Here is a 22,462-nt window from a genome sequence, read left to right as displayed (position 1 = left end):
AGGGAGGGAGAGAGGGGAGGGGCCCCTGGATTCCAGGTCTGCAGCCTGAACCGTTGGGGGGCAGGGGTGAAGTTTCCAGAGACACATTTTAGCCTTCTGCTCTGTGGAAGGCTTACACAGTGACTTTTCAGTGACAATAACACATCAGCACATAATAGCTGAGGGGACAGTGCTTGCTGCAGTGGAGAAAATAATCATGTTCCCCCCCCACACACACACACACTTCCCATTTTTATTTAAAATCTGGCTAGAGTTTGCTAACTGAAGAAGAACATCTTATGAGGCTAGCCCTCCCACATAAGAATTGAACAGTACAGACGTGCACAGCCTCCAGAAACCTTTTGGTTTTACATGGCGTTTTTTAAAAGCTTATTTTGTTGTATTTTATGTTTTTAACTGTGAACTGCCCAGAGAGCCTCGGCTCTGGGGCAATATTAAAAATGTAATAAATAATAGAAAAGTTTTTTTGTTTTTGTTTTTTAAGTAAAGCTTAATAATATATATATATTTTAAAAAAAGAAAAGGTCCCCAAACTTTCTCAGGCAGGGGTAAGAGGAGAGGGCTGCATTGCTTGCTACTAATTGCATCACAAGCAATATCCATGATGGCTGCAACAACACCTCATTCCACATATGATGATCCAAGTAGCTGTCTGAAGGGAGCGCCGTGGACATCCGAGCGCTCAGGAAACGTCATGTGCCTACCAACCAAAACAGCTTGTTAGAAAAGTGCCAGTTTATCTGCTCGCAGAGCAGCCCTTATTTAGGGGGAAATCTCTGCTGGTGCTAAGGACACCCACACACCATAGCGCCACCCCACTTCCACTCACGTCCTCATCTGGAAAAGAACAGAGCACAAAAACGGGTCCTTTGTCACACAGCACATAATTAAACTGTGGCCACCAATGATGGCCAACAATTCGGATGGCTTTAAAAGGGGGTTGGATAAATTCCTGGAGAAGGCTATCAATGGCTACTAGTCCTGACAGCTATTTATTTTATTTATTTATTTATTTATTGCAATTATATACTGCTCCCATAGCCAGGGCTCTCTGGGCGGTTTACAGAAATTCTAAAATTAAGATTAAAACGAGTATACAAAATTTAAAATTCTAAAACACAAAACATACACACATAAAGCATTAAAAACCGTTAAAAATCTAAAACATGTGGGTAATTAAGATGTGCCACCATATGCCTGGGCAAAGAGGAAAGTCGTAACCTGGCACCGGAAAGATAGCAGCGTTGGCGCCAAGCGAGCCTCGTCAGGGAGATCATTCCATAGTCTGGGGGCCACCACCGAAAAGGCCCTGTCCCTTGTTGCCACACTCCGAGCCTCTCTCAGAGTAGGCTCCCGGAGGAGGACCTTAGATGTTGAACGTAGTGACCGGGTATATTCACGTCGGGAGAGGCATTCCATCAGGTATTGTGGTCCCAAGCTGTGTGGAGGCAGCTATGTGCTGCCTCCAGTATCAGAGACAGTAAGCCTATATATACCAGTTGATGGGGAACATGGGTAGGAGGGTGCTGTTGCAACGTGTCCTGCTTGTGGGTCCCTGGTCAACAGCTGGTTGGCCGCTGTGTGAACAGAGTGATGGACTAGATGGACCTCAGTCTGATTCAGAAGGGCTCTTCTAATGTTCTTGAGCCAGTGTGGTGTAGTGGCTAGAGCGTTCTTATGTTCCCCTGGGTTAGCCAACCAAAAGTCAAGAACACACGTGATTTTCAGAGAATATGACATTCCCCAGGGCCTCCACAGAGAGAGAAAGAGCCAAAATAATTCATGAGTTCTTTTATCCTCAGACTGAGATTCTTCCTCTAAAAGTTTTCTCGACAGAAACTACAAGAAGGTGCTACAAGATTTGGTTTAACATCTGTTTAAGTGGCCGCTACAGCCACACTCAAATCGACTGCGTTGACATACAGCGTTATCTTACAAACAATACATTTTTACACACTGACAGAGGGAATCCATTCAGGGCACCCAAACTTCCCCTCGAGCTACGAAATAAATTTCCTTTCAGAACTAACATTTCTCTGTTGGTCTGTCATGGGCCCTCGGTGGCACTTTGACCCTTTGGAGCAGCAAAATGAAAACACCATTTATCATTTCTTGCACTGCAGCGAGGTGGAGGTTTTCATTGTAAAACCATCTGTGGGCTGAAGCCGCTGTCTCGCCCACAAGGCAGGCAGCCCACAAAGCGAGGGGATTTCTGGACCTTCCTGCTCTAGGGAGACATGTTTAACCTATTAGGTATAAAGCAATTTGCTGCAACAGGATGAGAAAAGTACGGATGGAGGTGGCACGTGGCGTCAGACGAGGCAGGGAATCTTGAAGCGTCCTCCTCCAAAACACTGTGCACACATCCCAGGCACAAATGCAGGGAAGAAGGGACACTTTTTCAGACATTTACTGGACCGTAACTCTGGAAATCTGCAGGTCCAAACCTGAAGTCAGTAGCCCTTTCCTGTTGTAAACAACGAACTAATGCTAACGTAGGTCGCGGCTTCACATGCTTAAAATCGGTTCTCTCCATACCTGCAGTACTGCCCAGTTATCTGCCCTTTGTTGAGAATTATTATTATTATTATTATCATCATCATCATCATCATCATCATCATCATCATCATTTCTATACCGCCCCATAGCTGATGCTCTCTGGGCAGTTTACAAAGATTAAAACATTAAGAACAATATGCAAAATTTAAAAACACACTACAGACATCACACCCAGAGACAACCTACATCTAAAAACAACTTTAAGCCATCAGCTAAACATAGACACAAATCCAGGACAGTTTAAAAACTCATCACATGATGCTAAATACTTGAGAAAAAAGAAAAGTCTGGCACCGAGAAGGTAGCAATGTTGGCGCCAGGCGGGCCTCTTCTGGGAGAACATTCCATAATTGGCATAATTTCCTACAAACAGAACACAACCCCCTCTGGATTCCTCTGGTGCAAACCTCCATTTCAATGCAGTTTAAGCTCAGCCAACCCTCTCTCTCTCAAATAAACAAATAAAAAGATTTTCAATTTATCCCGAACTTTATGCAAATGCTTTTAATTCTCCTCCTTTTTATCTGAGCGCAGAGCTCAAGGGAGTGCCCCCTCTCACCTTCTCGGTACTGGGCCAGCACCGAGCTGCAGAGGCATACCCACCAGGTCAGGTGGTCCATTCCCCACCAAAACACCACATTCTTCGTCAATGGCCCATCCTGGCCAAAGGGCACGTGGCTGCCTTCCCTAGTCTATCTGGAGTTCCACATTCAGCAGCAGCATTGACTTCTCTTACTGAAATCAACAGGAAGGTCATTCTGGAGGGGATCCACCTGTAGAGGCACACTGGATCCCCCAATGTCCAAAATAAATGCCCAGATCAAAAGTACAGCCTCCCAGAGCGTCCATTTTGGACAAGGCTTCAGGGCAACATTATCCTATGAAGTTGTTGAGGCGGCACTTCTACCCTCCAAATGGGCCCAACCAAAGATCCTTGGCTGTCTAGTCCACGTCTTCCATTAGACATCAGCCGCCACGTCTTGCTCTGGTTGCCTAGCCGGTCCCTTTGTCCCGTCTCACAGATTCAGAAAAGCAAAGAGGCAGCGTGTAACTCAGGCACACAAACCGGGCTCCTTGCTCACTCTCTCCTTCACCCACATTAAGAGAATTATGTGGGGGGGGGGGGTTGCTTTTGCCACAAAGCGAAGCTTGTCAGAATACTATACTAGTTTGCTCTTCTCCTCATCAGCTAGGCAATTTGTGCATAAAATGGGGAATGTCACACCTAAAGGAAATCTGTACATTGGTGTGAATTAGTCTCAACTCCACAAAGGGCACTTCTTGGTCATTCCCTTTACGAAAGCACAGGAAGATTTCCTTTCACGATTGGCAACATTATTGATCTCCTAAAAGATCAATAATGTTCAGATGTGGCTGCTTTGGCCATTCAGTATGAAGCAGCTACCCCACCCCCCAGACACACACACTCAAGTCTGGTAAAACCTGAGTTAAAGTGCTGTTGCACAGCTCGTATTCATTTCAAGGGAGATTTTGCAGGAGACGTTCTCTAAGAATTGTGCTTCAGCTGCATTTTTAGTATAAAAGGACTTCTTTGTTTGTAGCGCTATCATTGACCCTGGTGCTTTGTTCAATGCAAGAGGAAAGGACCCTGCCCCAAGGAGTATACAATCTATAATTCGACAAAAAGAACGCAATAAAATGGAAGGAAATGGAATCAGTGGTAAATAGGAAGAAAACACATCCATGACAGTTACACATACTTAGGCTGAATTACCATGGTGTGGGTTAGGGAAATAAAGCAATGTGCCAACAGATTCAAATTCTTGGAACCCTTAAAATAATTTAATTAATGTTTACTGCAGTGTATTTTCCTAATATCATTTCATTTCATTTGTACATGTACATTTACACTTCAAGAGATCAAGAATCTGTTCCTAGACAGCAGCAACATCTTAGAAATAGCGATCACTGAACTTTTCATGAAGTTTTTATTGCGATTTTTCTTAACCAAAGTTTTAAATATACCCATATATGTTATTTTCACTCTGAACTCTCTTTCATGTGCTAATGGTGGCTTAAAAAAAAAGAATCTTCCCATTTGACTCGGTCGGACCTTTAGAGACCTCACACATCTAATGGTCCCTCACATTCACTGGGAACAATTGGGAGAGAGGTCTGGGGGTTGACACACAGTATGATTAATAGACAATGTTGATTTAATTTCCTTGAGCAGGCGTTCCCCCTAAGCCGTCTTCAAAAGCCTCTGTTTTTCAAATCAGGACTGAAAAGGATGGGACTTATCTCTGGGCAACATAGTTTAATTCTCATTTTATTGGGCTTCACTAGTAAAATACCCAGGAATAAGTCCCTTCTCTGTTTCTAAAAAATTAAGGCGCACAGTTCCAAAAGACATATTGATCTGCAACTACTATGTTAAAAAGTCTCTTCAAGACTTCAAATTTGTTTTCGCCTTAGAGAGAGCCATAAAACACAGTGGAAGAATTCAAGCATCAAAGCATGGATGGGAAAATGTTTACCACTGAGTAAGAGAGTTGAAATGTGTCATTTTCAAGATAAAGCCCCCACCGGGAACTGAGCTATTTTCAAGCATCGGTAATGCACTTTTAGCAAACAAATTTGCAGTGTAAGCCCACACATTTACTCAGAAGTTCTACTGACTCCAATGTAATTTAATCCCTATTAAGTGTGCTTATGTGCACATACTGGGCCCAAATTGCTCCCCCAACACCTTCAGCCAATGCACACAGCATCTAATATAAGCTATATTTCCACCAGGAACAGGCTTTGCAGTAAAGCTTAGCTTTGCTTCTAGCCATACAACCAAGGACCCAAGCCAACCCTGTCAGTTTGGGTCCTTGATGAGACGCATATGCAGAGGCAAAAGGCTTGCGTCCAACTTCCTCATAGTGCAAAGCTCCTCTTCTACAAACCATCAGTACCACAGGCCCAACACCAACTATTTCGCCAAGACAGAGGAAAACCAAATGCCATCTTCCCTCTTCTACTTTGCCTTGCGTCTCGCTGGATATCTTTGCCCTTGGCAAACTTGTGGACCATCTCCACTGAAAAGCATCCTTGCATTTCAGGCAATATGATAACCCTACCTGCAGTGCTTTATTATCTGGGAAGGCTCATTCGCACCTGCCGGTCATCCCAGGATAAGGGTCATCCCAGGATAAGCCAGCCTGTGCGGATGAGGCTTCCTCCCCATTCTCGTTCTAGTTCCAAGTTGTGCCTCCATAACCACCAAGCTGCCTGGAGTCTCGATTATATCCGATGATGTCAACAGGGGACTCACAATTGCAAACCCTGCACTAGCACCACCTCTGTACCCCCTTCCCAACCCTCCTACCGCCATATCTGCTGCTCCCCAATCCATAAAGAAGAAGTAGGCAAACATGGAATGAAGCTTCTTGGCTGAGAACCAAGAAAAAGCATCAGCGTTTGAAATGAATTTTTGCTTTTTGCTTTCTTTCTTTCTTTCTTTCTTTCTTTCTTTCTTTCTTTCTTTCTGACATTTCCCCCACAACTGATTTCACCAGATTTCGAGCAAGTTTCACTCTCTGAAGGGAAATTGCACAAGTAAAGCAAGTCTTTTTCTATTGAAGATTCACTGCAAGATCTGGCAGCTCTTGCTTTGTGCTTCTAATTCTTTAAAGGGGGAATCAATCAATTGACTGCAGGGCACAATCCACCAGGAAGTTCTCCTCCACCAATGAGAAGTTGAATGGGAATGGTTTGGGAGCCCAGGTAACGATCCTGTGCTGCTGTCCCTCAATGCGCAAGAGAACGTCATCACAGCGGATTTCTTATTAGAAATCTTGGGGGAAGTAATGGCTAGACCACACAATAGGAGGTCCAAGGGGCTAAATCACACCCTGGGAGATGACCGCCCAGGTCCCTAGAAGAGTCCCTATCTTCCTTGGAGACTACTATGCCCATCAGCCACCTCCTCCCAAGGCCAGACTCAAGCACAATGGGGTGGGGAACTCTTAACTCCTTTCTCCTGCAGCATGGACAGAGAAAGAAGCTTGGGTGGAGGCCTTTGGCCTTTGTACCGCAGGAGGCTCAAGAGCCCTTTGCCTACGGAACCACGATTCAGTGGACGCTGCCAATATCGTTGGTCCTCCGGCCCTTGTTTGTGGTTCCCGTTAACATCCAGATGAGGCTTTGAGTTTTGGGGCAGCTCCCCAAAGCCAGCTGGCCACTTCACTGACCCCCCTGCCACCCCCCCACAGCACTTTGCTGTAGGGAGATGGGTCAACATAGCCAGCCTGTGAAATCGAACACCATCGAAAGACTTCACTGATAAGAAGTTTAATTTAAGGATGGGAGCAGGGAGGGTAAACACCAGCCTAACGGCAGCCAGCGGTCACAGGATCCTCTGCGAAGACATGCCAAGCGTCGTCTCGAGAAAGGCCCTCCTTTCTTTTTTGCAACGCAAACTGTGAGCTGTCTCTCGTGTACTGATCTCCTGAGAGGTTTCTTAAAATCAGGGTGGCCATTGGGTTGCGTCTACGTTTACATTAGTCACAAAAGCCCAACCTCAGGCCAGCCTGGGGGCAGTGACTGTGGAGGTCAACAGTAACCAGGGCAAGTTCTATCAAACAAGGAGTCCCAAAGCTATCGCTTTACCTCTTCTGTATCCTACAAATTCCCTGCAGTGGGAATTCAACATGTCCATCGTTTCACAACTTGGGGGCGCCGAGATTAATTCAAGCTGAGCTTTTGACTAACAGGAAAATACAAGACGCTATCTCTGGGTTTTTGCAGAAATGGAAAAAGGAGAGAGAGCAAAAACCAGCATCTTTTTGTTCCAAGCCCTGAATGGTGTGTTCAAAACAACTCTCCCAAATCAGAAGCTGCTTTAAAACAACCAACCACATAATATTCAGAGAGAGAAAGGGTGGGGAGAGAGGGAGAGAGGGACTTAAACTGGCTTAACTTGCCCCTTTTCCATCATAAACTAACCGTAGCCCAATCAAGTCCCCCTCCGTGCACACACATGCATTTCCATACACAAAAAATGAGACGGGAGTTGAGTTAAAACAGGGCAAGGAGAGCAACCGAGAACATCAGCGTTGTACTCCACCCCTCCAATGTCCCATCTCCCATCCAGTAATCCCAATGAGTTGGGCTCCCTCTGCACTTAAAAGACATAACACTCTCCCAAATGGCCTGTTCCAACATATCCTGCTCAAGGGTGCTTCGAGAGAACTTTGGTTACCCCATTTAGCAGGAGCAAATTCCTGGAGTTCTCTAGGAAGAGGTCACAGTGCCAGAGGGCTTGACCTCTTCATTGCCCTGGGCCGGCTCTTCAACTAAGCTGATAAGGAAGTCCACTTTCAACCCTGTGCGCACGAGGGCATTTTCTATCTTAAAGGCAAGAGACCCAGCAAGACTAAGAGTGCATCATGAGTGGAAGCCAGGAGGGGTTTGGGGAATAAGGGACAGCCCAGGGATCTCTGGAATGTATTCAAAACACTTCTAGAACCATCGGCTCAGGTCCAGGTTTACTAAAAGACTGTATTCTCCCATATGAGCCTGCCCATGCTTTGAGATCTTCCAGGGAGGCCTTTCTCTCAGTCCCACCACCTTCTCAGGCACGCCTGATGGGTACATGGGAGAGGGCCTTCTCAGTGGCTGCTCCAAGGCTCTGGAATTCCCTTCCTAGAGAAACTAAACTAGCTCCCTCCTTGTTACACCTCCGGAGGCAGGGGGGGAAATTGTTCCAGCAGGCCTTTGGGAATACTCTGGACCTGTTTTAATGTATTGGAGTTTTTCATTGTGATTTGCCTTTTCAATTTTTAAAATGTTTTTAATATTACAGTGGTTTAATTCTTTTTAAACTTTTGCAAATTTATATGTTTTAATCTTGTAAACTGCCTTGAGTCCCGGTATTGGGGAAAAGGTGGGATATAAATATACATAATAATAACAACCTTCCCAGAACCCTTCAATGACCCAAAGTCCAAAAGTACACAGGTCCTGCCAATCCCAAATCCCTCCCTGCAATTTTCATTCCTTCCTCCAGCTGGAGCGTATTCAGAGGAGGGCAACCAGGTTCATCAGGGGTCTGGAAACACAACTGGGCATGTTTAGCCTGGAGAAGAGAAGATTGAGGGGAGACATGATAGCACTCATCAAATACTTAAAAGGTTGTCACACAGAGGAAGGCCAGGATCTCTTCTCGATCCTCCCAGAGTGCAGGACACGGAATAATGGGCTCAAGTTACAGGAAGCCAGATTCCGGGTGGACATCAGGAAAAACTTCCTGACAGTTAGAGCAGTATGACAATGGAACCAGTTACCTGAGGAGGTTGTGGGCTCTCCCACACTAGAGACATTCAAGAAGCAGCTGGACAACCATCTGTCAGGGATGCTTTAGGGTGGATTCCTGCATTGAGCAGGGGGTTGGACTTGATGGTCTTGTAGGCCCTTTCCAACTCTGCTATTCTATGATTCTATGAAATGTCCAACACTCTCCCTGAACGTACTCACTCACACACTTTTCGAAGTGTTCACTAAGTTTTCTCCCTACCCTGGCTCACAACCCTCTCCCTCCAAAACATGGGGTAGCCAAGCACCCCACAGAACGAACGGACATGGTTCCAAGAGAAGTAGGATACTACATCTAAGATCCTTGTTTGGTTCTGATTTGTTTTCACACCTTGCTGCACAGCGGGGACCTGTTCCAACAGACCCTTCATACAGGAAGCGCTGTAGTTATTCTCCAAATACTGAAGATGCAAAAGCTGTTGAAAGAAAGTTGCAAACTGACACAAGGGAAGAGCTTCTCTGCAAAGGTGCCGGGGAGGGGGGGAGCCAGAAGGATTCAAAATAGTAGCAAAAATGCAAGGCATGCATGGTTCTACAGGGTCAGCTTCTCCTGGACTAAATCCAAGTGATAACAGGGATGGAATTTTACACTGGAGCGTTTTCTGCAGAAAAATAAATGCCTGGGGCTTTGACATAAACATCACCAAGCAAACCGATCTATTTATTTGGAGAAGGGGAGCCCAGAATCCGGTCACAGTGTTTATTAGTCTCACTGACATTTGGTGGGGGGGGGGGAAGAGACATCCCCTCCCCCAAGTTATTCTGTTAAAAATAAACAGCAGCCATCACCGAGGGGGGTCAGAGACACGGAAGATACGAGATCTGGTTCTGGGCAAGAAGTGGTGGGAGTGGAGAGAAGACGGTGTTGAAGTGGGCGGCAACAAGGAGCCCCCGCGGACAACCAGGAAAGAACTTCCTGAGTCAGGAGTCACCTTGTTCGATGTGTGTGGTCCTGCCAGTGGGATCCTGGGCACAGCTGCCAGACAACATGGAAGGAAAGAGGGGCAGTGTGGGGATGCTGAGTGGGAGAAGGGCAGGGGCTGCCTTCCTGGCTTTGGCACACTCACATCTGTGCAAGAGAACAGAAAGCAGCAGGAGCTTTTTAAAGGCAGGGCCTCCGAGGGCTCCCCTTCTAGCTGTTGCAGCCACAGTAGCCATGATGGTTCTGCGGTGCATTCAGGAATCATGCCAAAGAAATCCCTAGGAAGACTGCTGGAGAATCATAGAATCATAGAATAGTAGGGTTGGAAGAGGCCTACAAGGCCATCGAGTCCAACCCCCTGCTCATTGCAGGAATCCACCTTAAACCATACATGACAGATGGTTATCCAGCTGCCTCTTGAAGGCCTCTAGTGTGGGAGAGCCCACAACCTCCCTAGGTAACTGGTTCCATTGTTGTACTGCTCTAACAATCAGGACGTTTTTCCTGATGTCCAGCCGGAATCTGGCTTCCTGTAACTTGAGCCCGTTATTCCGTGTCCTGCACTCTGGGATGATCGAGAAGAGATCCTGGCCCTCCTCTATGTGACAACCTTTCAAGTATTTGAAGAGTGCTATCATGTCTCCCCTCAATCTTATCTTCTCCAGACTAAAAATGCCCAGTTCTTTCAGTCTCTCATTATAGGGCTTTGTTTCCAGACCCCTGATCATCCTCGTTGCCCTCCTCTGAACACGCTCCAGCTTGTCTGCATCCTTCTTGAAGTGTGGAGCCCAGAAATGGACTGGTTGTTGGCTTACAACTCTCATGATCCCTCATCATTGGCTATGCTGGCTAGGGTTGATGGGAGCTGTAGTCATTTTCCTTAAGTGATTCACCTGGGCCTGTCACAGGAAAGACTTCATTAACCAAGCAGGCTTCACAGCACTGGCATTGCAATAACACTCCAGGGACTGAAGTTGCATTTTGCTTTAGATGGCACACACCAAGCAACTGCAATCTCAGGGGCTGCGTTCATCCTTGCAAAATCAAGTCCCAGGATTGATGCACTATAAAACCTCACCGATGTGGGCTATTGGATCCTAGGTTCTTAAATTGCCATTGTTGGCTTTGCAAAGGATCTCTCTCCACATGGTTGTGTTCAAGGAAGAAGCCCAAACAGCAAAGCGGAGCAGTGCTTTGCAATAAGAACAGAGCACAAAGGCAGAGTGGTGTGGGTCTGCACTGCATAATCAGAAGACAGATCAATGGCATCTTAAAAGAAGAGAAGCACCGCCTTTTCCTGAGCCACTGCCCCTTCTGTCTGTGTTCTACGGACTCCACGGCCTGATGCCAGATGCCAGATGCTTCTCTGCCTAGAAAGGCTCACAGATGGTGGTCCCAAATGAGAAGGCCTTCCAGTCTCTCTCTCTCTAAGAGAGAGGAAAGAAGTCCAAGTGCAGTCAAGAGGCCAGTTAACCTAGATGAGGGTATGGATCAATTCCGACAATTCACCCAGCGAATTCTCCACCTGGTCCTACTGCTCCTTGTGCTGCCTAAAAGCTTGGTGCTACTGAATTTTTCTTCTTTCTATTACCTGATCAATCTATTTACTTACAATTTCTGACAAGGCAGCTCTAAACCAATAAAAGACAAAATGCAGATGAAGATGACAAACTAAATTAACAGTCTCAATTATCATGTCATGTCTCTCCATCCAGATCCCAGCATTGCCTTGAGGAAGATGCAGATTCAGATGGATCACAAGGGCCATCACAAGGGGGAAGTCCCTGACATCTTCATCTGTACCCTCTCAGCCTTGAGACGTGGTTCTCAGACTCCAAGGATGACTTCTCTGTGGACTCTCCTGCTCCACAGCCATGCCAGAACATGAGGATGCAGAATCAGACTTGACCCCTTTAAGGATTCCAAGCAGTTCTTCCGAATGGGTGGAGCTGTGTGAAGGTAATGCCCGGCTAGTCTTTTAAAAGCTTTAGAAGGCTCCAGTCCTTTGCTGAGACAACCTCTTTTTATAGCTCAGCTAGCAGAGTGCACTGGGAGCTATCCAGGGTCCTGATTAAGAACATAAGAAAAGCCATGCTGGATCAGGCCAAGGGTCCATCTCATCCAACAATCCGTTCTCACAGTGGCCAACCAGCTGTCGACTAGGAACCCATAAGCAGGACACGGTGCATCAGCACTTTCCCATCCCATGTTCCCCAGCAATTGGTGAGTATAGGCTTACTGTCTCTAATACTGGAGGATTGCTGCTGCAACTACATCAGTGTGAAATGATGTACCTTGATCTGACTTGTCATACCTTGGTTTGGCTCAACCTGACTGACTTGACTGAACCTGACTTACTGTAACTTTATTTATTTATTTATTTATTTATTTATTTATTTATTTATTGCATTTTTATACTGCCCAACAGCCGAAGCTCCCTGGGCAGTACTCTGACCTGCCTTGTAGTAACCTGTCTTAGACCTGACTTACTTCTACCTGAATCTGCTCTGCTCAGGTCTTCCCTTGCAAGCCTCAAGGCCTGAAGAAATAGGGAAGTCCCAGGCATTGCCTGATAGCTGCCAAGGAACGCTTTCTGCGCAATCTCAGAGTGCCCTATGGCACAATAAAGAGCACCAGCAGAAGTGCTGATGGGAAGGGAACGCTCCGTACTCTACAGAAGTAGGAAAGTTACAATTTCTAACCCAGGAAAATGGAATTTCTCCACAACCAAAGAAGAGCCTGGCCGGTGGATCAGACCAAAGGCCTCTAAAGTAACATATCCTATTCCCCACAATGACCAACTGGATGACCCTCGGAAGTCCTCTGGCAGAAACAGAGGGCAGTAGCACCCTCCCACTGTTGTTCCCGAGTGACTGGTAATTTAGAGACATACTCTCAAAAAACTCTAAAATCTTAGCAAGGCTAAAAATCAGACAGACGTTTCACTGTGAGGAATCAATGCAGACACCCCTGCAGTTTTCCCCCTTATTTGGCCGTTTTTGCTACCAGGCGGATTTGCCAGCTACTCTGAGGCCCAGTAAAGTCCTGGTCTCAAAGTTGAAGCTCCATTGGTCCCAGACAAAGCCCCACTCCTGGAAAATCTAACTACTAGACTTTCAATGACAACCTTAGTTCCTGCCCCAGAGGTCTTAAAGAAAAGGGGACCCATCTGCGGCTGAAAGGAGGCAGTGACCATTTTATCTAATAGAAGAGTATGGAAGACGGAACCTTGAGTTTGTATTCTGCTCAAGTTTGCAATCAGTGATCAGGTTAAATGACCACACACACACACACAAAAAAAAACCACCAGAAAAGTAAGTTGAACAAATTGAACAGATCTATAGTTAATATTATGAACAAACCAGTCCCAACTACTTGTACTCAGATCAGTCCCAACGCCTTTAAGAGACCAATTAAATGGCTGGCTTTCTAAATCCAACATGCCACTTAAGGAGAAGCCAGGGAAAAGCCAAACCTTCCTGCATACTGAGCAATCCAGATTAAAACAACAACAACCAATAGTGTGATTTAATAGCTGCCAGCCTCAAGAAAACATATTCAGAAAAGTCCAGGATAAACTATTTGGCAAAGGGTCGGTAGATCCTTTATTCTTGCTGAATATATCTTCAGGCATAAAAGAGTTGCAGCAAGTCTCAGAAATCCAGTGAATGTTGATACGTACTGGTCATTCTTAAGATTTAGAGAGCAAGCTATCAGAATATTCCAACATTTACCACTAGGCCCTCAGAGCCAACTGAGTGCTTTCAGTAGATAGCCCAATTTCCAGAAAGGTGTTTTCCATGTCATAGGTTTAAACGTCAAAGACAAGCCGCACGATTGAAATATTTCTGAGATTTCCCTTTAGGCTTCTAAAATCTTAAAAATTACCAGTAAATGCCAACATAGATATTTTATTTATTTATATTCTGCTTTTTTATATAACAATATTCTCAGTTGCTAATAAGTTAAACACCAATAATAAAATAAGAGCAATAAATATTGTGCTAGAACAGTATAACGGACATAAAGCCACATCAGTGGCATAGGTGTGTGGGGGTGTGTGTGTGGGGTGTGTGTGTGCGTGCTTTTAATATAAAACACATAAACAGTTATGAATCAAGTGAATCTTAACAAGTGAATCTTAATGGCCCACCTGAATGCAAGCAGAGAAGAAGGTTTTAGATAAGCTCTGAGCTGCCCCATGTTTAAACAATTCAATCCAGATGCTCCTTCTGGAAGGAAGCAAGTGGCTAGCTAAACACCTGCCTTCATAAGTATCTAGAATGTAATCGGCAGATCACGAATGCATGAATCGCTCTACCTTTCCCCTTTGATCTTCTCTCTGAACACAGTTGCTTCCTTTGAAAATGCGGCCAAGTTGTGGACAGACTCACCCAAACCACTAATGGTGTGTGTCAAGTCACTGGCTTCCAGCAGGATTGGCCCATTTTCCTGTTGGCCTTCTTCCTTGTAGTACAACTTGTAGCCCTGGACGGCCGCCGTGTCCTCCAAGTCTTGCTGCCACCTCACCATGATGGTTGTGCAGTTCATGGGCTCCAAATGCAGCTCAGGAGATTTCGGCGCTAGGAAAAGAATGGGTTTTGTTTTGACGGTGGAGATACAAGTAGCGTTTTTAGAACCCAGGGAGGGACTGCCTGGTGTCAAGTCACACAGTTGGTCCATCACCTGGGGCAATCTTGTCTACACTGATTGGTAGTTTCCAGGGTCTCTCTGAACCTTCCCCTAAGATACTGCTGGGGGTTGAAGTGCTGCATTGGTTTTATAGGTCAGGGTACACTGCTATCATGTCAAGTCCCAGAAGGTAGGATGGTACAAAATAAGGATGCTTCAGGACAAGTCTTTTAACCTGTCATCGCCCTGCTCCATTCACAGAATTTTACAGGGACTTCAGTCACCAGGAAAGGAGCCTCGTGTGGCGCAGAGCGGTGAGTACCCAGTTAGCTGCGGGAAAGGTAATAATTGCCGGGGAAGGCAACGGCAAACCACCCCGCTATAAGGCCTGCCAAGAAAATGTCAGCGCAGCGGAAGCTGGTGTCCCTCCAAGAGTCAGTAATGACTCAGTGCTTGCACGAGAGGTTCTTTTCCTTTCCTTCAGTCTCCAGAATTTTACAGGGACTCCATCCTATGTTTTCCCATCGCTTTCCCCATCTTTTTCTCTTCACCCAAAAAACCCAAAACTGTTATGGGGTGGGGGTGGGGGTGGAATAACTGCGCAAGGCGTTTTGACCAATAGAAGCCAGAGCTGTCTGTCTGGAAGCACCTTCAGTTTATGCAAAAGCATTTTAAGTGTTTTAGGATGCTTTAAGGATGTTTAAATCATGTATGCTGTGTTTTTAATCAGTTTTTAATGTGTTTTGTATTCACTGTTGTTCCCCGCCTTGATCCAAGTAGAGAGGCAGGTAAGAAATTTATTATTATTATTATTATTATTATTATTATTATTATTATTATTATTTTCTAGTAATTTTTCAGAATGACAGGTTTCAGGACAATATTTAACCCTATGCAGTTTAACACAGCTGGGTTTATGTATTTATGGCAGAATAATTTATTTACATTGTTATTAATCTTGCCAATAAATAAAACATTAAGTAAGAAAGGGGATCCACCTTCGACACTTGTAGCTTTTGGAGTGCGATGCGATGTCCACAGGGATGCTTCCCCCCAGCCAATCCGTGTCGCTGCAGATATACGAACTAAATAGATGCTGTTGGGTTTCAGGCCCCCGAGAAGATGCTCATATGTCGTGCCTGGAAGCTCGAGGACTTGAACTGTGCTCTCGGTGCTGAGGCGAAAGGACAAGCGGAAGGAGACCACTTGCCCGCGTCTATACTTCGCCGGAATTGGCAGCCATGAGATGAGAATGTCTGTGGGACTTCGGCTGGTCAAGCTGATTTCGGGAGCCCTCAGGGGGACTGAGGAGGAGGAAATTGAGGTGGGTAAGCAGTTACCAACAAACTCAACCCTGAAGCCATTTCTGCCGCTCCTGTACATTCAGTTAATAGTTTCCTTCAACGGCACAAGAATAGAATCAGGTTAGTTTGGTTGACAACTAGTGTTGGCCAAACTGCCCTTCCTGCTGCTAGTACAGCAAGAGCCAAGAAGGGTGCCCCATGTAGTAATGGGCCTCACCAAAGCCTCCTGATTTTAATCAGGGGTTCCCTGCAGGACAAGGTCTTCGTTAGCTAGTTACAAGAAGCACAACACACCTTGCAAATTCTCTTGCAGAAACCTCATTCAGCTAGGCTCAGGAGCTATTTCACATGAGCACATACACACAGCACGTTTTGCCCGGTACATTTTGATGCTCAAGTGTGAAAATGCAAAATGTTACCACAAAGAACCTCCAATCAGCTTCATGGGATGTCCCCAGGATCTAGTATTATGAGAGAGGGAGAAAAATGTCTCCCTATTCACATTTTCCACACCATGCATAATTCCATACATAACTCTCTTTCTCTCGATTTAAATCCATCTCTCAGAAACAGGCTTGGTGCTCTTTCCATGATACAGCTTTGTGCACCTGTGGACAAGAGTTTTCAGCATTGAAGCAGCTTACAGTGACGTCTGTAGGAATATTAGATCTCCTAGAAGTGGACCCTGAGGTTTTGGAATGGAGCCCCACTTCCCCAGCGAGATCACAGAGAGGCCCACTTACTGTCTTCCAGTGTATGCTGTGTCACATGGTCAGACATCTGACTAGCACCCAACGGCATGTAGGCCACAATATAGAAGGTGTAGTTGCTGGCAGGCTCCAGGTCATCAATAATATAATGAGTTGTGTCATTTCCAATAACCACTTGATATTCTTCATTATTTAAACCTGGAATAGACAAAGAATTTACAGGAACAAAAAAATGACTGAACCCCCCTCCGAAGGAACAGAAGTTTAAGGCTGTCATCTTATGAACACTTGAGTGTAAACTAGATGGAAATAAATCCATGAGATTTATTTACAAAATCACAGAGTTGGAAAGGTCCTTGGGGGAGAACTAGCGCTCAGTGCAGGATCTACGCTGAGCAAGATGGCTGTACGGCTTCTGCTTAAATACCTCCAGCGAAGGAGACCCCACTCCTTCCCAAGACAGCAACAGGGTTCACACAATTGTCATGTCTCATGGCACCCACAGGCACCATTCTGAAAATTGTGGCTTGTCGTGTTATTTGAACCCAGCAGGGGTGGATTGTGAGAGAGTTAAATAACACTAGAAGAACCTTTGGCCTGTTTTAGGGTTATGCATGGAATGTTTAACCCTTGCACAGCCCACCCCTGCCAGGTTCAGATGACACAACAAGCTGCAGTCATGGCTTGAATATTCATGGGTCAAATATCTTCCCTCCTGTACCTGCCCAGACCCTAAGATCATCTTCAGGGGTCCTTCTCCGTGAACCCCGGCCAAAGGAAGTGAGGTAGGTGGCTACCAGGAAGAGGGCCTTTTCTGCTGTGGCACCCCAGCTGCAGAATAAGCTCCCTAGAGAAATACTTTCAGCGCCAGGTGGAAGACCTTTTCATGTTCCCAATATTTTAGCATCCTAGTCTTTTAGCTCTGTTGTTTTAAATCTGCATTGTTTTATGCTATACCTTGTGGTTTTAAATTTTGTGAATAGCCCAGGGAGCTTCAGCTATTGGGCAGTATAGAAATGAAATAAATAAATAATAAAATGGCTGCTGGTACGTGTCACACTGCCACAACCTGCTGTGGCTTAAATAAACCACAGTGAGCTATTTGATCGTCTGACAAGCATAGCATGTTCCACTGCTGTTTCTCCTAACATTTAGCTGAAAACTGCTTCCCTGTAATTTCCACCTACTGGATCTAGTCTTGCCCTCTGGAGCAACAAATTCACTCCATCTTCTGCATGACACCGTTTCAGAAATTTGAAGACTGCCGTCAGGTCTCCTCTGAATCTTCTTCTTCTCCAGGCTAACCTTCTATGTGATAAGGCTTAGGATCTTGCTATAAAGCTACATTCCTAAGCATCACAGAATCATAGAATCATAGAATAGTAGAGTTGGAAAGGGCCTATAAGGCTATCAAGTCCAACCCCCTGCTCAACGCAGGAATCCACCCTAAAGTATACCTGACACGTGATTGCCCAGCTAGTAAGTCCCACAGAAATCTATGGGACTTCTCTGAATAAGGCTATGACTAAAAGGAGGATTGTTTTGCTGTTTGGGCGAAAGCAGTTCTGTGCTACCAAACTGTGCCTCGTTACAAATTATGGAGATTTGGCATTTGCTAAACAAAAACCTCTATACAGATGCATTGGTGATGTTTGCCCTGTCCTGGACGGGATTGCACTCTCCCTAAAGGATCGGGTCCGTAGTTTGGGGGTGCTCTTGGATCCAGAACTGTCACTTGAGGCACAGGTGAACTCAGTGGCAAAGAGCACCTTTTATCAGCTTAGGTTGATATACCAACTACGCCCTTATCTGGACAGAGATAGCCTAGCTACAGTTATCCATGCTCTGATAACCTCTCGCTTGGATTACTGCAATGCGTTATACATGGGGCTGCCTTTGAAAACGTTCCGGAAGCTTCAGCTGGTACAAAATAGGGCAGCAAGGTTACTAACAGGGACTGGCCGGCGAGATCACATTACGCCAGTCCTTTTCCAGCTTCATTGGCTGCCAGTGCAGGTCCGGGCCCAATTCAAAGTGCTGGTATTGACATTTAAAGCCCTAAACGGTTTGGGGCCAGGTTAACTGAAGGAACGCCTCCTCCCATATGTGCCTGCCTGGACCTTAAGATCATCCACAGGGGCCCTTCTCCATGAGTCCCTGCCAAAGGAAGTGAGGCAGGTGGCTACTAGAAGGAGGGCTTTCTCCGCTGTGGCACCCCGGTTGTGGAATGAGTTCTCCAGAGAGGTCCGCCTGGCGCCTACACTGTACTGCTTTCGTCGCCAGCTGAAGACCTTTTTATTCACTCAGTATTTTAACACTTGATTTTAACTTAAATTTAAATTTTACTGTTTTAGTTCTGTATTTTAATCTTATAATCAACTTTGCTGTGTGGTTTTATCCTGGTTGCGCTTTTTATACTGTATTTCGTAATTGTGTTTTCAACCTGTTGGGTGTTTTATTGTGGTTTTAATTTTTGTGAACCACCCAGAGAGCTTCGGCTATTGGGCGGTATAAAAATGTAATAAATAAATAATAAATAAAATAAATTGGATAAACTAAAAAAAAAAACATTCAGAAAGCTAAGCCACAACAAACTGCAGAGAGAAAGTAAGAAGCACAACAAAGGAACCCTAATTGCCTCTACAACCGCCACTACTTCCCTTTGAAGACCATTTACAGCTCTCCTTCATTTTGTACAGTGGGGAAGGAGTCCTGGCTATTTATTTATTTATTGCACTTACATCCCGCCTTTTTTCCTCCAAGGAACTCAAGGCGGCGTACATAACCATGCTCCTCTCCAATTTATCCTCACAACAACAACCCTGTGAGGTAGGTTGGGCTGAGAGTCTGTGATTGGCCCAAAGCCACCCAGGGACCTTCCATGGCCGAGTGGGGACTAGAACCCGGATCTTTCAACTCCCAGTCCAACACTCTGGCCACTACACCACACTGGCTCTCTTAGAAACTGCTTAGAAACGCAAAGCCAAACCTAAGGAAGATCCTCTGGGCATCTGCCCCTTTATATGTAAAGACAACGCTTGTTAATGTTTGATAGACACGACTTTGTGTTTGCTATAGTGTAGGAGCTGTACAACAAGCCCTCGATTCTAGAACATAATTCTGGACGTCCTTTTCCCCTCCATGTGTTTGTGGGGGGGATAAATCAAAGCAATTTAGATTCATAGAATAGCAGAGTTGGAAGGGGCCTATAAGGCCATCAAGTCCAACCCCCTGCTCAATGCTAGAATCCACCTTAAAGCATACATTCAAATCTTCCTCCTCCTCCTCCTCATGCAAAGGATGCTTCATTACTACAAAACAACGGGTGACTGTAGCCGTCCTCCCTTCAGGCACAATTCCTGCCAAATTGCTTGTCAACTTTGTAAGAAACAAAACGAAACAAGAAAAACCCACCTCTCCGCTGAGGCGGCTTAATGCCTTTCCCCTACAGAACGGAACTCTCCTCCGCAAACACAACGGCGAAAAAATTCCACCGGCTGATTTTCCCACAGTTCTGAGTTAAACTGATAGCATTTTAATTAGGCCAGATTACGGGCATCTCACAACACCCCCAATTAACGGCTTGTTAATTAGGAACTGCATGGCACGATTTCTGACCTGCAACACAGCATCCCTGAACCCCACACTGAAAGGGCTTGTTCTCGCCTTGAATGGCTGGGCCGGACCCCATGGAGAGGCCCTAATGAAAGAGCCAGGGGAAGACAAGGCCGACTCCTTCACTCCAGCCCCACCAATCAGCCTTTCCTTTGTTACTTTTCTTAATCGCTAACAAGGAATTAACACGCAGTCTCTCAGGGAGACCCTATTCTTCCTTCCTGCTACCACGGGCATCTTCCCTAACCCTCAATTTGAATACAAAATATTCTTTTAGAAACACCCTCTCAACGGACACCTGTTTGTTTCCCTCTTCATCCACACCCTCCAACCCAATTTTATTCAAAGCTAACTTTTATTCTGCCTGGGAGGAAGGTGGGACAGGATATAATCTGATTTTGGAGGGCATTTTAGAAACACGGCCATTGTTCACAATGAATGGAGGGATATCTGGGGTGTGAAAAGCCCAGAGCTTTGTCAACAGGAAGTGGAAACTCCTCAGCCTTTCCCCCTTTAAGAGTGCAATTAGAAATGGGAACAGAAGAGCAGCCTTGAGGCAGGAGCAGGCCAGAGGCCTTCTGTTTCCCACAGCGGCCGGCCAGATGTCCCAACGGAAAGCCCACAAGCAGGACAGGGGGCTACAGACCCTCGCTGCCGCTGTTCCTCAGAGACTGGGATTCAGACACAGGCTGCAGCCTCTGAAAGTGGAGGTAGCAAGCAACCATGAGGACTAGTACCTTGCGGTATCCGTATCCTCCATGAATTTGTCTAACGCCTCTTTCTATTTCAGGCCACGGCACCACGCCAAGTACACCTGCTGCAACGCCGAAGTTCCTCCACATATAAAAGGGCCTGAGAGGCTTTAGGCTAATTAAAACAGGGAGTGTTATTCTGCATTGCAAAACACGGCCAATCAACCAGGAGGAATCAACACCGGGGCTTTGCTTTTAAACTGCTTATCACTGATAAGCGTATTATCAGATTAAAGTACCCAAATGCAGATGATCTCTTCAGAAACTTTCAATGGCCCTCCCTAACGACAGGCCCATCAGCAATTCCTGCTGGGTGAGCACCTCACCAGTTCCGCTGTTCAAGGTAGGCAGCCCCATATAGACCACATTGAAGCAGTCAAGCCTGAAGGGTACACAGAAGCATGGAAGATGGCTGCCCGATCCCATCAAGGTTGCAACCACAGGGTCAAATAGGGCCCAACAACACACCCGAGATATGAACTCAATCCATCCGTGATGTATTGTCACCATCAATTCAAGCAGCTTTGTATTCAAGCACTGTCCTAGTACCCAGAGGCGAGAAGGAAATCCATGTAGGTGAGTGAGCCGGATGGCAGACACGGGCAGCATAGCACCGTCTCTCCTCTGCACCCAGCATAGAAGTGCAGTGGGCTTCTGCAGGACCCATGGCGCTCACTGCCCCTCCTTTGCCAGCCCACAGCAGGCTAGTAAACATTTTTACAGGCTAGTAACTTTTATGGACTTCTTAAAGTAGCTGAATTAAAGCTTGGCTTTCAAAACATACATGATATAAAATGCAGGAGCGTTTAATTCACATGCTGGTTGATCTTAGAAGAGGTCCAGCTGCTTCTCTGGGCATTAACTTAAAATTAAATCACAAGCAAGATATTTATTAATTTATTACATTTATATCCTGCCTTTTTTCCTCCTTAAGGAACCCACATAATCCTCCTCTCCATTTTATCCTTACAACAACAACCCTGTGAGGTAGGTTGGGCTGAGAGTCTGTGACTGCCCCAGAGTCAGTGAGCCCCAGTGAGCTCCCATGGCCGAGTGGAGACTAGAACCCGGATCTCCTGACTCCCAGTCCAACATTCTAGCCACTACACCACACTGGCTCTTGTACTGTATTAGATGCTGTACTGCAGCTCTCCAGATGATTTCTCCCAGTAGCTTCATATGAATATTTAATAGTAGGGGATAACTAAGATGTAAGATAACGAAGAGGAAATCACTTCAGCTTAAATAAGTTGGAAAGTCTGGTGTGACTTACAGCAGACCTGCCTTATACAGAGAAAGCATGGCAATGCAACATTTAGTACTGGGAGCAATAAGTGCAAACTAGAGCCAGTTTAAAAGAAGTTCACATCAACTTACTTTAGTAGTGCTTTTAGACACTTCTCCAGAGGTTATCTAATGCTGGGTGATACCCTTTCATTACCCCTTTTTTTTATAATGTAAAACTTTCTTTTCTCTTTATTTTTATGGTATGAGGCCTCTAAATCTTGACACAGCTTAGGGGCTCAGCATGTCTTAACCCAGCCTTGGGTGTAACCGAACAAAAGCTGAAGAAGTCTACAGGATAAATCATACACAGCTCTGAGGAGAAATCTCCCAAGATGTCTCTTTGCAACTGTCCAGTCAGGA

General features: G+C 45.6%; 2 protein-coding genes across 2 annotated transcripts in view; one reads left to right on the top strand and one right to left on the bottom strand.

Annotated features, from left to right (window-relative positions):
- The window catches only part of PIGB (phosphatidylinositol glycan anchor biosynthesis class B), a 301,093-nt gene that overhangs the window by 88,211 nt on the left and 190,420 nt on the right, over positions 1-22,462 (top strand). The window lies entirely within an intron of this gene.
- PRTG (protogenin) overlaps positions 1-22,462 on the bottom strand; it is a 77,754-nt gene that overhangs the window by 17,677 nt on the left and 37,615 nt on the right. Inside the window, exons 9-11 of the mRNA XM_063142624.1 lie at positions 16,482-16,646; positions 15,433-15,738; positions 14,197-14,385 (exon numbers count right to left, since the gene is read on the bottom strand). Coding sequence (XP_062998694.1) covers positions 14,197-14,385; positions 15,433-15,738; positions 16,482-16,646 — 660 coding nt within the window. The remainder of the gene's footprint in view (positions 1-14,196; positions 14,386-15,432; positions 15,739-16,481; positions 16,647-22,462) is intronic.

Source organism: Elgaria multicarinata, chromosome 16 (genome assembly GCF_023053635.1).
Source record: "Elgaria multicarinata webbii isolate HBS135686 ecotype San Diego chromosome 16, rElgMul1.1.pri, whole genome shotgun sequence".
NCBI lineage: Eukaryota > Metazoa > Chordata > Lepidosauria > Squamata > Anguidae > Elgaria > Elgaria multicarinata.
The sequence above is the reverse complement of the archived record's forward strand: the minus strand, read 5'-3'. Positions and strand labels throughout refer to the sequence as shown.